This window comes from Oryzias latipes, chromosome 2 (assembly GCF_053564925.1).
Source record: "Oryzias latipes strain Hd-rR chromosome 2, Olatipes_Hd-rR_3.1".
Taxonomy (NCBI): domain Eukaryota; kingdom Metazoa; phylum Chordata; class Actinopteri; order Beloniformes; family Adrianichthyidae; genus Oryzias; species Oryzias latipes.
This window is the reverse complement of record NC_136238.1, coordinates 6,773,652-6,788,537: the sequence shown is the minus strand read 5'-3', so window position 1 is coordinate 6,788,537 and position 14,886 is coordinate 6,773,652. Positions and strand designations below refer to the sequence as shown.

Sequence of the window (14,886 nt, the reverse complement as noted above, 5' to 3'; positions counted from 1 at the left end):
TTCGAGCCGTTTTCTTCCGCTCATCCGGTTCCGGGTCACAGGGGCAGAAGCCTAGCTAAAAGTGGCCAAACTACCCTCTACCCGCCCACTTCCTCCAGCTCCTCCTGGGGTCTTCCCATCTGATGGGACATCCAAAGCAGACGCCCAATGCACCTCCCCCTGGCTCCTTTGGATGAGGACGAGCAGCGCCCCCCCCCCCCCCCCCCCCCTTTGAGTTTCTCCTCTACCTCTATGGTTGCGTTCAGACCGTACTTTTGATGGGTGTTTAATTTATGCTATCCAAGGCCCGTTAACGTTGGGAGTGGGGTCATCTGGACCCCACTAGACAGTGCGCTGAACCTTTTTACCTTCAAGGATTTGTGATCTTTACTGGTGTCGATGAAATCCTCTCCACCTTTGTCATGGTAGGGACAACACGTCAATGTAAGGGTGGGGTCATCTGGACCCCATAGGATACCACAAGGCTTACGAACGCGCTAAATGCGCCAACTTGAATGGGTGTTTACCCCATGGTGTTTCACACCAGACGAGCAGGGAGGGGCCCTTTTTTCCTTCTCCTTCTTCTCTTTCCTAGCGCATGTCTGCCACCTTACAGTTGGAAGAGTCTCGGTGCAAAATCTTAAAGTGGTTCAAATGTCGCTGCTGGGTTTTTTCTTTCCCGGCTCTATTCCGATGTAGTTACCAAAACTGCTAGCCGGACACTGAACGACAGTATTTTAGCAATAAAAGCTGCAGAACCATCTAAAAACATCCCATCGTCTTGTGCGTTCCAGCATCACTCACCTCATCCGGATCACGTGGGGGGCCAGCTGAAAGCAGAAATCCCCCCCCAACAAGCATGCATCCACAGCAGCTGAGGTGCAGCGGTTCAGGCCGTCACGGCCCGCAGTATTATTTATGCACACTCATAAAAAGGGAGGGGGGCGAACTCTTCATAAATCAAACGTCCCCGAAAGGCAGAGATGGAGGAAGGGATGACGGGAACAAGAGAAGCCAAAGAAAAAATAATCATGTGTTTGACAGGGGGAGAGCTCCAGCGCTCATATTTCTCAGCTCAGCGGCGCAAATATCACACGGGCTCGTTCATCATCCTCACAGAGCAAACACGCCGCCGCCGCTCCACGCCTGGACACCCCACCTCGCCCCTCTCCAAGGATCACCTGAAGCCGCCACATACAAGCAGAGAAGTGAAAAATAAACACGTCCAGGGCCGAACCGCAACCCCGCCCCCAAAGGACCTCAAAGCCGCCGCCCCCCTCACCTGTGACTCCTTTATATTTATTTATTTATTTATTTTCTCCGTTTTCCTCCTTTCCATAAATAAAACCATTTTTAAGGAGCTCTCCGATCACTCCCGGCTGACATTTGCTTCTGCTGGTTGCCGTGGAGACCTGAATTCAGCCAGGGGCTCAAGGTGTTCACGCTTTAACCCCCCCCCCCCCCCCCCACCCCCCCCCCAACCGTTCACATCCATCAGCACATGTTCTTCCCAGCAAGCCTGATTAGATAGTTATTGATTTAACATTAAAGCCTGCAGGCAAAAAACAAAGTCAAACGCGTGCTGCCATGATAGTTTCATCCATCATGGTGAGGATGGGAGGAGGCGGGAAAAATAACAACAGCCCAAAAAAAAAAACGCTGCATGGCTACTTTCACGGCGTCACACAAACCACGGTTTAAACATTTACAACAAAAGAGAAAACAAAGAAAAATCTTCCAAAAGTCATTTTTTTTTGTTCCTAAATGTCAACAGAAAACAACAACAAAATACAGCGATCTTCTGTTCAAATTAAAAAAAGTATTTTAGGTCATAAAAGCGCAAAAAAGTTCAGATTTTTTGTGTCTTAGCTGGTTGTTTTTTTTGTGGTTTGTTTTCATTTTGACGTTCATTCAACCAGGAAGTTTCTTTTTCTTTCACTTTTTCTTTTTATTTTTCATTTTGTGATCCACAAAAGGTCAGAGATAAAATTGTTTTTCCCACAATGCAGTTCTTTTAGCACATCTTTAAGAATCGTCTAAAATGTTCATAAATAAAGATTCATTAACCGTTTTTTAATTCACTACATGATAAAATAATAGTTGTTTAGAATTGAAGCAGTCAGACAGATTTGCTGATTCAGGGTTTAACCACAGTTTCTGCACAGTATTAGCATCGATTTGTGAATGCATAAAAGTGCAGTTATGAACATTTTGGCCCAAAAAAAGAAGTCCTATTAATGTAAGTATTGCTTTACCCCTAAAAAAAACACGTTCTTTGACAAACCATAAATCTGTGACTGTTTATCACTGCGAATCAGCGGATTCTGACGTGGAGAAAAGCTGCTTTTTATCTGTGCCACCATGTGAAACTTTAATATGTTTCATAACGACGCAAATCCAATATAAAAAAGGTGCTTTTTCTCCACGCCAGAACCCGCTGATTAACATTGATTGACTACTGTAAAGTGTAAATCAGCCTTTCTCTGCTCAGTCGAAAGAAAGTCAACACTGGAGCTAAAGCTGTGGCGTTGAACACGTCAACCAAGCTGCCGTGATGACCATGAACACATCAGCACCCGCTGCTACGGTTCTGTACCCAATTGACACAACGCTTGAGCAAATCTTACGTGGCTTTTGTCACAATCACGGCTGGATCCAAATGCAGCAGGTTTATTAGCTGGAATAAAAGTCCACAGGGTTCAGGAAGGCAGGGGTCAATAACAGGCATAAGATCATCAGAGGAGAGACGGGGGTAGTCAGGATCCAGGCGAAAGGCGGGGCAGGCGGCAGGCAGAAGATGAAGAGACAGAAGATGAGACCCAAATATAAGGCTAAGGAAGGCAGAGTGGAACAAACAATCCTCAGTGCAGAGCTTAAGTATGCTGTGGTGGATTGGCATCCAGGAAGTGTATGCTGGGGATGCTGGGAACTGTAGTGTGGCTGGAACTGTGGGGCACAGCTCCCGCCGGTGACCTTATCTGCCAGCTTCCTCCCTTCGATAGAAGTGACACATTTGTTAAAGGTACTTAAAACTGTAAATGGTCACAAGAAAAACTGCGTTAATATAATTAAGCACAAAATAGTAAATTGTTGAAATAAAACAACGTTTAGGGATATTGAAATAGATTTTTTTTTTTAGATAAAATACCAACACACACTTTTGTAAAACCCGAGGGACTCCGCCTGGTTTCTCATTTCCATGTTTCCTGTCAAAAACGGTCTCGTGTACGAATAAACACTTCGAGAGCTTCACATGCGATTAAAAAAGCTGCTTTTCCTCCTTTTCCACATGCATGTCAGTGGCCCGTTCAGGCACAATTCCCAGAGCTCCATTCGTTAGGCCAATCAAGCAGGTGATGAGGCCGAGGGGCAGAGGGGAAATGGAAAGATGACGCGCGGCGTGCATTTGCCTTTATTGTGGCGGGGTGCAGCACGGCGGCCACAGATGTGGCAGGAGTCATTAAATATTTAACCTAAATGAGCTGGATTCAGACCTTCACTTCATTCATCCCCCGGCTGCCGGAGAGCCACACTCTCGCACACAAACACACGTCCCGCTGTGTGACATTTTGCTGATTTGAGTTATTACCAGTTGGAGTGTGCAGAGGGAAAACACACACTCACACACACTCGGTACCAGCAGGCCTGTATGGACTGCTCTGGGCGGCTGCCATGTAGGAAAACAGATGGCAGGAGGCTGGTAAGGTCAGAGAGCAGCTCTGCTGTAAACAAGTTGATATATAATAGATCATTAGCTGGATGCGACTGACTCCTTCTGCTGGGCCACAAATCCACATCAGCTACAGACGCAGCGAAAGCTGCAGAGTCACAACAAATCCAAATCTTTTCTTTGGGAACACATCCTGCTTTCAGATGAGGAGATTCTGTAAAGTTCAAATTTGCACGTTTGAGAGTTGTGCAAAGTGCCAAATAAAAAGCTCCAACAGCTGATTTTTGCAGATCAAACATGTCAGTTCATTTTCTTTTTATGATTTAAAAATCACACCTTTTTCTATATATTTAATTATTTTTTAATATTTATTTGTACTTTTTTTTCCATTAATAAACACACATTTTAATTTAACAGTCTTCTTGAACATTAAATCTAAGAAAAACTCAAATTAAACACCCGCTCCGATCACAGATTCATGTACTGTTCAAGAGCTCAAAGTGGTCCTTAATTATGAGAACGCCGTTCCATCCGTCCGTCCATTTTCTGGGTTAGGCCCAACAGTGGCCTAACCCGGCCACTGTTGGGCGACGGCGGGTTAAAAACTGGACAGGTCACTGCAGGACCACAATCACACATCCGTGCACGCACACATTCACACCTAGGGACACGCCAGTAAACACGTGTCAACGCATGGAGATGCCTGGAAACGCACGTAAACAACAGTAAACGCCAGTAAACACGTATGAATGCACCTAAAAGCTAGTAGATGTGTAAATGAACGTAAGCACCTGTAAACGCGTGTTGTTACGGCGTTTTGTTTTGCGTTTTGTGCATCTTGTTCGTATCAGAGTGGAGATTTTTGAGATATTGGTTTATCTGTCTGATTACTCTCAGGTGTGGCGCTGGAGGGGGTGTGGCTTCCACCCAAGCTGATGGAGGCAGCCTTTAAAGGCATCATGGGGACCTCCAGCCTGTGAGAAGGGAGCTTTGCTGCAGCTGGCCGCTCTTCTCCGCCTGTTTTGTTGTGTGTTGCACTTTGTGGTACTTTTAGCTTTTTTGGTTTTGTGTTGAGGCCCACTCTGTGTAGTTTTGTTTGGTCCAGTTTTGTTTAAGTGAAGCTGTGGGGTAGCGTTTGTCTTTGACTTTCCCTTTTCTTTCATTTACAGGTAAGATTACAGATTTCAGTTAGGTGGGGGTTTTGTTTGTTGTTCTGGCTTTGGTTCACCTTTTTACTTATTGTGGTTTGGTATTAATTTGTAAATACATTTTTTCTGTATGCAGCCAATTTGTTTGGTGTGTTTATAATTGAATTTAACTTTTATGTTATGCTCCTCTAGGTACCCATAGACATCAAAATGGGGCATAACCACAGGTAAACGCCCGTAACGACATATAAAAGGCATGTAAATGCAAGTTTCGCCCACATAGCTACGCAAGTTTCTACAACCGTCCTCGTGCTCTTCGTTTAAGAAAGTTGAACCGGGTCAAACTTTTAAGTCACCATCTGAAAATCCTGGAAGAGAAACTCTTCTTACATTTATTTGAATATTTCCTAAATCATTTTTTTATTTCTGAAATGAGTTTGATGCATCTATGTCATTTTTTGTTGTAATGTTTGGAACTAATGCTTGAAATAAACCAATAAATCAATTACTTAATCAATAGGCGACTTGGACGCGTTTTGTCACTATTACTACGATTATTGATATTAGTGTTCTGCAACAGGAAAAGCCTTCTGTAAATAAAGTTGAATTTGAATTTCTTTTTAAGGGCGGTTTTATTTTGAAAAGACTGGATGCTAATTTGATTGTTTAACAATCACTCGCTGATTACTTAGTCAACTCCAATTACACTCTCAAACCAGCCTTAAGGCGGAAATAAAAGTGCTTCCTTTAATTTGTGTGAACCTCTAAAGGCGTTGCCATCTTATCTGAATTCCTCGCTTTGATCTCGCTGTAGGGATTCACACTAGGGTTCACTTGCAACCAAACCAAGATTGTCGTTTTCATTGGGATTTTGGTTATTATCAGACGTCTCACCTGCCTAACAGAGCGAATGATGTAAGAAAAAAAACAAAACCGACCCAACAGTCTGCGTGTGATGCCAGTCATCTCAGCAGTCGCACAGGATTTCACACATTTCCCTCACAAACGTGACACATGTGCTTTCCTGACCCAAAGCGCCGCCCTTAGGCTCCCACTGCCAGACCGCCGCATGCCCAGAAGGTCAGGTCAGAGTCTGACCGTCTCGCTCCGTTAGAAGCTAATGTGTGGCGCCATTGCAGCGCAGCGTGTCGGCGCTTTTACAGACGACGGCCGTCCCCGCCGGTCACACGACCGTATGCAAACTAAAACTGGTAACTGGCCTCATCCCGACCGAACGCCGCTCTTTTGCTTCACTGAACTGACAAATCACTTTGGAGAGCTGCCATTACTCAAAGTCAAAAGGTAGAGCGAGAAATTAAAACTCAGACGAGAGATTTTATGAGAAAAATCAACGGCGAGAAAAGAAGAAAAAACAGCAAGAATCACTTTCTGAAGCCTCCATTGAGCTCTTTCAACACAATTACAGCATATGGGGGGGGGGCATCAGTAATCCAATATCATCATATGAAGAGTGGTCCCCAGCGTTTGTTCTCCGGATGTCAGAACCGGGTCAAACGTGCAGAACCAGCTTCCCTTTAGGAGTAAATCTAAAACTAATGAATCTAGTTATTATTTAATGTGCATATGTGGTGGATTTATGCTTCTGTTTTTTATGTAGAGCACTTTCAGGTGTGGCGCTCTATAAATAAAGATTCATTTGAATAAGAAAAAAGTGGAATTAATGTGAATAAGGTACAAGTTCTTAAATTAAAAATAAACAAAACAGTTTTTTCAACTTGGAAGCTATTGAAAATTTTGTATTTACACAATTATATCGATTTTATTAGTGTTGGATATTAGTTTTAATCAGAAACTTATGATGACGGGGATTCTTATGCCACCAATTCTGCAGCATTTTCAACTGTTCCTTTGTTTCATTTCCACGCAACAGTTTCAAAAAAGTTTTTTTTTTTATTTAAAACAAGAAACGTCCACCAATTTAAAAAAAAATCCACATATTTTAGTCGTAAAGCAGCAGAAGATGCTCAGACTTTCCCGCCTTTTATGCTTCTACCTGGATAACTCATCTTTATTGGAGACCCCGCCACAATAAGAGCTTATCCACCTGTTCAGAAGCTGCTACTAGTTGCTCAGACCGACTGTCCACAATTTAAAAATACAGCAAAATGATTATTTTTCCAATACCGGTTTGAGAGGGAATAACTCGAAAACGGTTCCTCGTTCAGTGCGAGCGCCGAGGCGCCGTCCGTGTTTTCCAGGTAAAGATGGAAAAATCAGGATGAGCCGTCACCTCTGATTAGTCTGCTTTGACATCCTCTCTGCGTTCATCACGGCCATTCACACGGGACTCTTCAGACGCCAGTCCAAAGCGCCCGTCACTGAGGTGAATGAGGGGGGGAGGGGTTGAAATTCAAAGGCTAATCAACCGATCAGCACCTCGCAATCACGTCCTATTCACTAAAGTTTCTTCTTTGGTAAATTTGCACGTTTTAAGCGAGGCTGATTGTCTGCTTTTTGGAGGGAATTTAACAAACCTGCAGCTTCCTCTGGACTGGAGGAAATCCACCGATTTGACCTCGCCTCCGTCGCTGTTGGCCTTCGCAATGGACACCGCTCTCCTGTGCATTTCTACAAACACCCATTCATGTCACTTTAGAGTTTGAAGCCCCGCCCACATGGAGGCGGGACTCCAGCGATCAGCTAATGGACGTGCAGCTGGCCTGAACTCTGAACTGTGGCACTGTTCACACGATGAGTGCTAACCAGCTTACAAATGTCGTCTGGGTAAATGGGGGGGAAACCGCAGACGGGCCAAAGACCGTATGTGACGACTGGAGCGTGTGAGCATGACATCATCACTTAGCGTGTAATAAATAACTGGACAAACGGAGTGAGACGCTTCCGGTCCAGACTAAATTAAGTCAGTTCACTCGCCATTTTCCCGCAATGTGTCTTTCGCCGTGTTGGAACCAGACGTGATCGTGGATGCCGTAATTGGACCGCCACACCCCTTCCACCGACAGCGGGCTCAGGAGAGTCTGTCAATCGAACGCTTCGGACGGTCGACGCGAGGCCGCCTACTTTTACTGAGGCATCTGATTGGTCGGCTTATTACTTGAATAACTTGCACTACAGCAAAAGATATCATGAATTAAAAAAAGATGATTAACTAGAACAAGTTTTGAAAAGGTATCAGACCAAAAGTGGTTGTTCTGACAGACTGAGGAACGGCTGGTCGTTTCTTGATAGAAGTCTATGGAATTTTGGCCTTTTGGGACCAGCAGGTACTTCCTGTTTGGAACGCTACGGGGGAGGGGTTGTTCTGACCACGATACGAAGCCAGATGTAAGGCAGTGATTGGTCTAAGTTGTTCTGAGTCAACACTTCTTTGGTAACCCCCTCTCATTCATATGGAGGCATCTGATTGGTCCGTTTATAAGCTGAATAATTTAGCATGTAAACAATAGGAAAAAAAAGGATAATGAAGTAGATGCTAAAAGATGAATAAGAGTAAGAATGGTTATTCTGACCAATAGAATGACTGAGTATCAGCTGTTTATTTCTCTATAGACGTCTGTGGCCAGCAGGCACTTCCTGTTTGGAGCGCCAAGGGGGAGGAGTCACACAGTCTAGTCAATGCTATTGAGATTAGCCCATTTTCTTCTTTTTGGTCTTTTTTCTTGCTGGTCAGAACTCGTTTGCGGTAAAAACCATCGCCTCAATGAACAGCTGTTACAAAAACAACAAAACAAGGGAGGGGGGGGGGGGGGTCTTAAATATTTCAAATTAAATGTGTGGAAAGCAACCTCTGGTTAAATGTCACTTGAAGGACACCAAAAACCAAAAGTTCATCTCTAAAAACAATAAAACGTAAAAACTTTGATACATTTAAATCAAAATAGGGGCGGGGCTCTAACAAAAAGTCATGAAGCTTTTTGACATTTTGTCTGTATAGTTTCGTAAAAGTAAAACAAAAAGTCTGAATTTTGAGCAAACATTCCAGTCAGACTATCTTCTACCTGAAAGTTAACTGTGGGACACAACTTTTTTAATTTATATCATCACATTTCTTAAGGAATTGAAATATAAAAACGGCGTAAAAATGATGCAAAAATCTGTAGTAATGCAAAATACAAAGACAAGCAGTGAAGTTGAAATATGTCCTATTGGTTTAAAGATGTAGAACTTTGTGAATTTTTTCTGACAACATCTACTGGGATCTGAAGTAAGATGCCAATCAAAACCTGCCAAGTTTTTACGAATAGGAAACAGAGTCATGTTCATCTAATAAATCCTTGAAAGCAAACATTTAGGACTTCTAAGTAAATTGAGCAGGAATTTACGCCCCCTCTGCAACCAGCCTCTAGTGGTCATTTGGGGAACTGCAACATTCGGGACTCCCTGGTTTCTGTCGCATTCAGGAGCAACTCCATTCAGACCAAAAGCTGAATAAAAATGTGCAGAGTAACAGGAAGAATCACGCTATTGCCTAGATTTACGGAGGGGGAACAGAAGAGATGTTGACCGCTTTGACAAGCTGGCAGCAGAGATGGATGATGGGAAATGGGTTTGGTAATAAAACAGGTGACATTTTCAGATAATGTGAACCTTCGCATTTGTGCTGCAGCATCCACGGCTCCCGAGGTTCATGAATGTCTCACAGGCTCTGTGCTTAAAAGGACCTAATTAAAGAGAATTTTTTTCAACCTTTTTTTTCCCCCCATTCAATTTTCCAGGAAATTAGATTTTTTATTTATGCTTTTCTCCTTTGAGAGTAAAAAAATAATGAACCTGGAACAAAGAGTGACACTTTGTTAATGAGAAGATGCCATGGTCTCCAAATGTGATCAGCCTCATGTGTAATGATGAGGAAAAAACCAAAAAGATTTGGTAAACAATCAAATCTCCATTTGTAGATTTAGGGGTTATTCAGATCGGAAAAGTCTGTTGGTTCGGATCGGGTTTGCTTAATTTGGTTCTGAACCTTGGTCTGTATTAGACAGCCGTCTACCGGATATTTCTGATCCAAACCAAAACCCATGAGCAAAACCACATGACTAAAGATCTCTTCATTTATTGGCCAGGAATTACGAAGGCGGGGCCAAAGCAATAAGAGCAAGAATAATTAAAGTCCTACACTTTGCAATCCTCTGGGATAAACTTTATATTTCCCTGACCAACTCTGAACGTCTGTTTCAGCCTCAAAACACTTGGAAAGATTGGTCCGAGGGCGGTTCCTGGTCCCGGCCCAGGGTCCACTTGGGTGTGATCAGACTGAAATTTTCTTCTAGATTTTTGGGGGAAACCAACTTTGGTTCACTTTAACCGAACCAAACGCGTCCGTTTTGAAAACACGCTTAGGAGTGAAATAAATAAAACAACACTTTCCCACCCAAATTTCCCAAACTGATTATGGTGGAGTTTAGGGTTGTTGTTTTTTTAAATACATTATATATTTTGTTTACAGCTTTTGTCTTTGCATCTTTGGATTTAGACATTTCTTTTTGTCTGTCTGCTTTTAATCTTTGGTCTAAAACAGAACTGTTTTTTCTCAATTTTTCCGAATTAGAAAACACAAAATTTGCTGCTTAGAATTTTTTTTTTGTATATTTTAATTATTTTTTATATTTTTTTATTTTTTTATCTTTTAATTAAAAAAAAAATTACAGTTTGGAAGAAAAAAAATGTTTTTTTAATTAAAAAAAAAACTAAATTTGATGTTTGGAATAAAACTGTACTGAACAGATGGATATCAAGCGTTACCACAAAAAACTGTTTTAAAGATAAATTATTCAACCAAAATGTGGTAAAAGAAGTAAAAAAATAAAAATAAAAAGCTAAAATGGACCAGAATTTCTAGAATTTTGACAAATTTAAGAGAAATGTCCGTTGGGTTTATTAAATTTGTTAAGTTTTCATGCAAAAAAAATTGAGCTCAATTGGTACATCTGGAATTTTTCTTTTGAAAATGGAGTCAAATTATCAGCGTGAGACTTGATTTTTAATAAGGAGGTCAAAAAGCATCAAGTTGGGAGTTTATTGGCTCAAAACCTTCATGTTGGGTTGGGGTCAAAGGCTCCAACCGCCACGTGAGGCCTGCAGGGCAGATCAGATGAAGCCTCAGCTGGACACTAAAGGGCGGGAGCGTCCGAGCCTCGCCGTGACCTGGAGCGTTTCCTTCCTAATGCGATCTATGCACGAGTGCTGGCACTTAAACCAACAACACATTCATCAGACGGGCATTAATATTCCTGAGCGGGCTGGTGGCTAACGAACGCAGCGTGGGCGCCGGCACGGCGTAGATGCAGGAGGCAGAGCAGTAATCAAATCACAGACGCCCCCTCATCTCCGCCCTCATCAACCACCAGTGGCGCTCCTCCAAACGGCGCGTGAATGGCGGCCGGCCATTATCGCTCATTAGCGTCTGTGGCTAACACCGGGGCCCCTTGCTGAGCCGTGGAGGGCCCTCTCCTTCCTCCAATGACTGATGGCCGAGCCGCGCCGGCCACAATCGCCAAACAAAAACAGACTCCGCCCACTGATGCAAAAACGCAGACAAACAAAGAAGTCAGACTAATCAGGAATGCCAGGCGCAGCTCATCAATCTGACGCCGCGTCGGAAGCCCACAGACAGCTGCCGTAAGCGACGTGCACGCTTGCCATATTCTGCCGGCTAAACAAAAGCCCCAAATGAGAAGAGGGATGATAGGGCTGCGTGGAGAGCCGGGTGAAGGGCCGACAGAGCGAGGAATCAAAGGTAAAAGGACGGGTCCCGCACGCCGCCACTTTCTGCTGAATGATTTGCTCAGCGGAGCTGAAAGGAGAGTAAAAAGCTGCGGCGAGATACTTGTCGCTTCAAGTAGGCGGCGGTCATTAAAGGCCGTCTGATGCGGCGCGGATCTGGTGATTAGGATCCAGTCGCTGCATAAATTGAAGCATCTGTTCTCTTTGCGACTGTAAAAGCACTTCCTCTGTTATTTAACTTCGTCCCCATTTTTTTTCGCACCACCAAAACTACAGTCCTGCATGCAAATTTTACCCAGAATTCCATTTCCAGGAGCCGCCTCTGCCCTCGTCTCATTTCCTGGTTTGGAAAATTCATTTGGAGCTCATGAATATGGATGGCAGGAATCAGTTATTGCAAATGAGCCGAGCTGCTCCATACGAAGACGTGGACGGCGGTCTGAGGACGGCCGCTGTGATAGCTTCAAGGACAGTTTGAGATTTTTCAAATCTAAACTTACAAACAAAGGAAACTTAAAAGACTGACAAGAAGGGCAGAACAGCACTGGCGGGAAACAAAACTCACAATATATCACCAAATTTTAAGAAACATGTTAAAACGTTACATTAACTCCATTAAAAAGGCAGGGCAGGACTATTTCTCAAAGTTCATCACAGAAAATCAGTCAAAGCCAAAAATCCTCTTTGCCACAATTGACAAAATAATAAACCCAATCTCTGGCCCACCCTCCACCTTTAGCAGTAAAAACCTGTGAGGAGTTTGCGGTCCACTTCACCACTAAGATAGATGACGTTAGATCATCTATCTAACAGAGGAGGGATCAACAATCCCCAGTTTACCTTTCCATTGCACCTCCTCCTCTCAGTGAGAGAACGCTTGACAGTTTTGTCTTGATTGATGCAGCAGACAAGTGATGTCCCAAATGAAAACCAAAACTTGTTCTCTTGATGCCATCCCCACCTCACTTTTTAACCTGTGAGGAAGACTTACTGGACATCTTGAACTGCTCTTATCGGACTGGAGTCTGCCCTGCATCCATAAAGACTGCTTTGGTGAGACCCGTTCTGAAGAAAAGTGGTTTAGAGAAAGCTCGTTTTCACCCAACTAAATGATTTTATTAATGAAAATAGCATTTTGGAAAAGTTTCAGTCTGGTTTCAGACCTCACCACTCAACAGAGATGGCACTTGTCATGGTCTTAAACGATCTCAGGTCCAATGCTGACATGAAGAAAGTATCTGTTTGACTGGACCTGAGTGCAGCCTTTGACACAGTTGACCACTCTATCCTTTTAAACAGACTTCACCACATGGTTGGAATTACTGAGACAGCTTTAAATCTTACCTCACAGATAGAGATGTCATTTGTTAATTTAAATGACTTTTTTAACGCGTCTCTGAGCTCCTTATTTTACAGATGACACTCCGCCCTTTTCGACTTCAATCTCGACATTTCAACGTTTTCTCCTGTAAGTGAGGAACAAAACAAAAACACGTCTCCTCCAGATTTCTATTCTCACCGCGGCCCTAAAACTCTGTCGTACAAAGGAGACAAGACGAGACGGTGGAAGATACCCGAAATACGGCAATTGATTCATTTCGTTGCGTCATTACCTATAGAAAAAATAAATGCTGATTGTTATAAAATTTAGTCAATTCTGAGGATACTTTTGTCTGCTTTGTATAAAATTAGGAAACGTTTTTGTTTTGTTTTCTCCTAGGAAGAATATCATCCATCTGATGGACCGGTCTAAGCAACGGACCAATGGGGCGACAGTGAAAGGCTGCTGATTGGTTGACTAACCGGGAAGCAAAAGTATAGTCTTTGTTTCTTGGGTTTTGTCATTGTACATCAATACGAGACGTTCACACACATGGAAAACATGTTAACACACCAACAATTCTTTTCTGAAGTTATAAAGACGCTCACGTTTTTTCTTACAGGTACGAAACCTTTTCAGAGCCGGACAATCCTTTGGTAACAACTCTAACTTGATAAACGTCCATCGCGTACACGTCGACACCGATATTTGTCTTCCTCCTGTCAGGCTGAACATGTTCTGAAGGAGAAGGAAACCGTCTGCATGACAGCCTCTCATTACAACAGCTGTTCTGGTAACCGCTCAGCTGAGGAGGATCGGCTGTCAATCAAATGTCAACGGGATGTGCAAAGCCTGGATAAGAACAACAGAAACATCTGCCAGAGTGAAGACCGGCTAGAAAAAACACGCAGCGTCCTCCGCTCACCTTGTCTCTGTCTTCCACCAGATCAACCAGCAGGTCGTCCATGTCCAGGATTCCTCCTTCTGTGTACTCCAAGTGATGGACCTTCACCTCCGTGTCTCCACGCTGAAACCATACATTCCAAATCTTTATTTAACAGGTTCAACACTTGTTTAGTCGAATGATTTGAACAAAAAACGAGCGAATTTTCCTCTGAAGCAGTAAAAAGCGCCTTTATTTAAGGAAGCTGTCGCTGAAACCCGACCCCTGCAGTGGTGTAGGGCACAGCGATTCTTTGACAGAGATCCTGACTTTGACCTTTATGCATCCAACTCCCACGCTGCTGCAACAACCCAGAGTGCGGGTCGGGCGTCAGTCACAACACAACCGCCGGCGCAGCTCATCCTGCCCAGAGCGTGCATCCATTCTTCAATTTTTGTGGGATCCCCCTAGGGTCTGTACTTGGCCCACTCATGGCTCCACCCACTTGGGGATTTGGACAGCCATGCCCCCCAAACTTTAATTAAAATTAAATTTGTTTTAACAAACTAATTTAATCAACTATGGCCCCCAAAAAACAGAAAAAGTAACAATTCTTATCGTCCTCTCATTCTGTCCTGGACTGCAAGGACCAAATTGTTTTCCTTCTTTTTTTTTCTGCAAATACTCACAGCGGGAGAAATCGTAGAAAAAAGATGGAATGGGGCCAAAACCACAGACACTGTGAAAATGTACTAGACGAATCGTTGGCACAAGCTGAATGAAACAATAGGACATACCATGTGAACATATTAGGACTGTGGGCGTAGATAATCAAAAAATCTCTGTTGTCAAGGAAATCCAAAAGTTGGCTTTTGCCAATTCTTCTAAAAGTTACATCGTTCTGTTCGCCACCCCCAGGCGACCAAAAAATAAAGTGGTTGCTATGGAGATGAAGCCAACAGAAAAGCCGCCAAGTGTGAGAGAAAGGCGCATGTAGCAGCCGCTCAGCCAGCGAGGGCGGGTCAAAGGAGGGCGGCGAGGGCGGTTACCGTCTGTGGGCCGTAAAACGCCGTTCATGGCTTTAATTCTTTTTATATTTTTTTACATTATCCAGATTTTAATCAGCAAAAATCAGATGGAGGATTACTTTTTTTTTTAAACCTGTCAATAATAATTTGAT

General features: G+C 43.3%; 1 protein-coding gene across 3 annotated transcripts in view; it reads right to left on the bottom strand.

Moving 5' to 3' along the window:
• The window catches only part of pard3ba (par-3 family cell polarity regulator beta a), a 167,972-nt gene that overhangs the window by 146,971 nt on the left and 6,115 nt on the right, over positions 1 to 14,886 (bottom strand). For 2 of the 3 annotated variants that reach the window (XM_023966108.2, XM_023966113.2), the window contains exon 2: positions 13,749 to 13,850. The exons of the other annotated variant lie outside the window; for it this stretch is intronic. In XM_023966108.2, the coding sequence (XP_023821876.1) occupies positions 13,749 to 13,850 (102 nt within the window). The remainder of the gene's footprint in view (positions 1 to 13,748; positions 13,851 to 14,886) is intronic. 3 annotated transcript variants of the gene reach the window in all.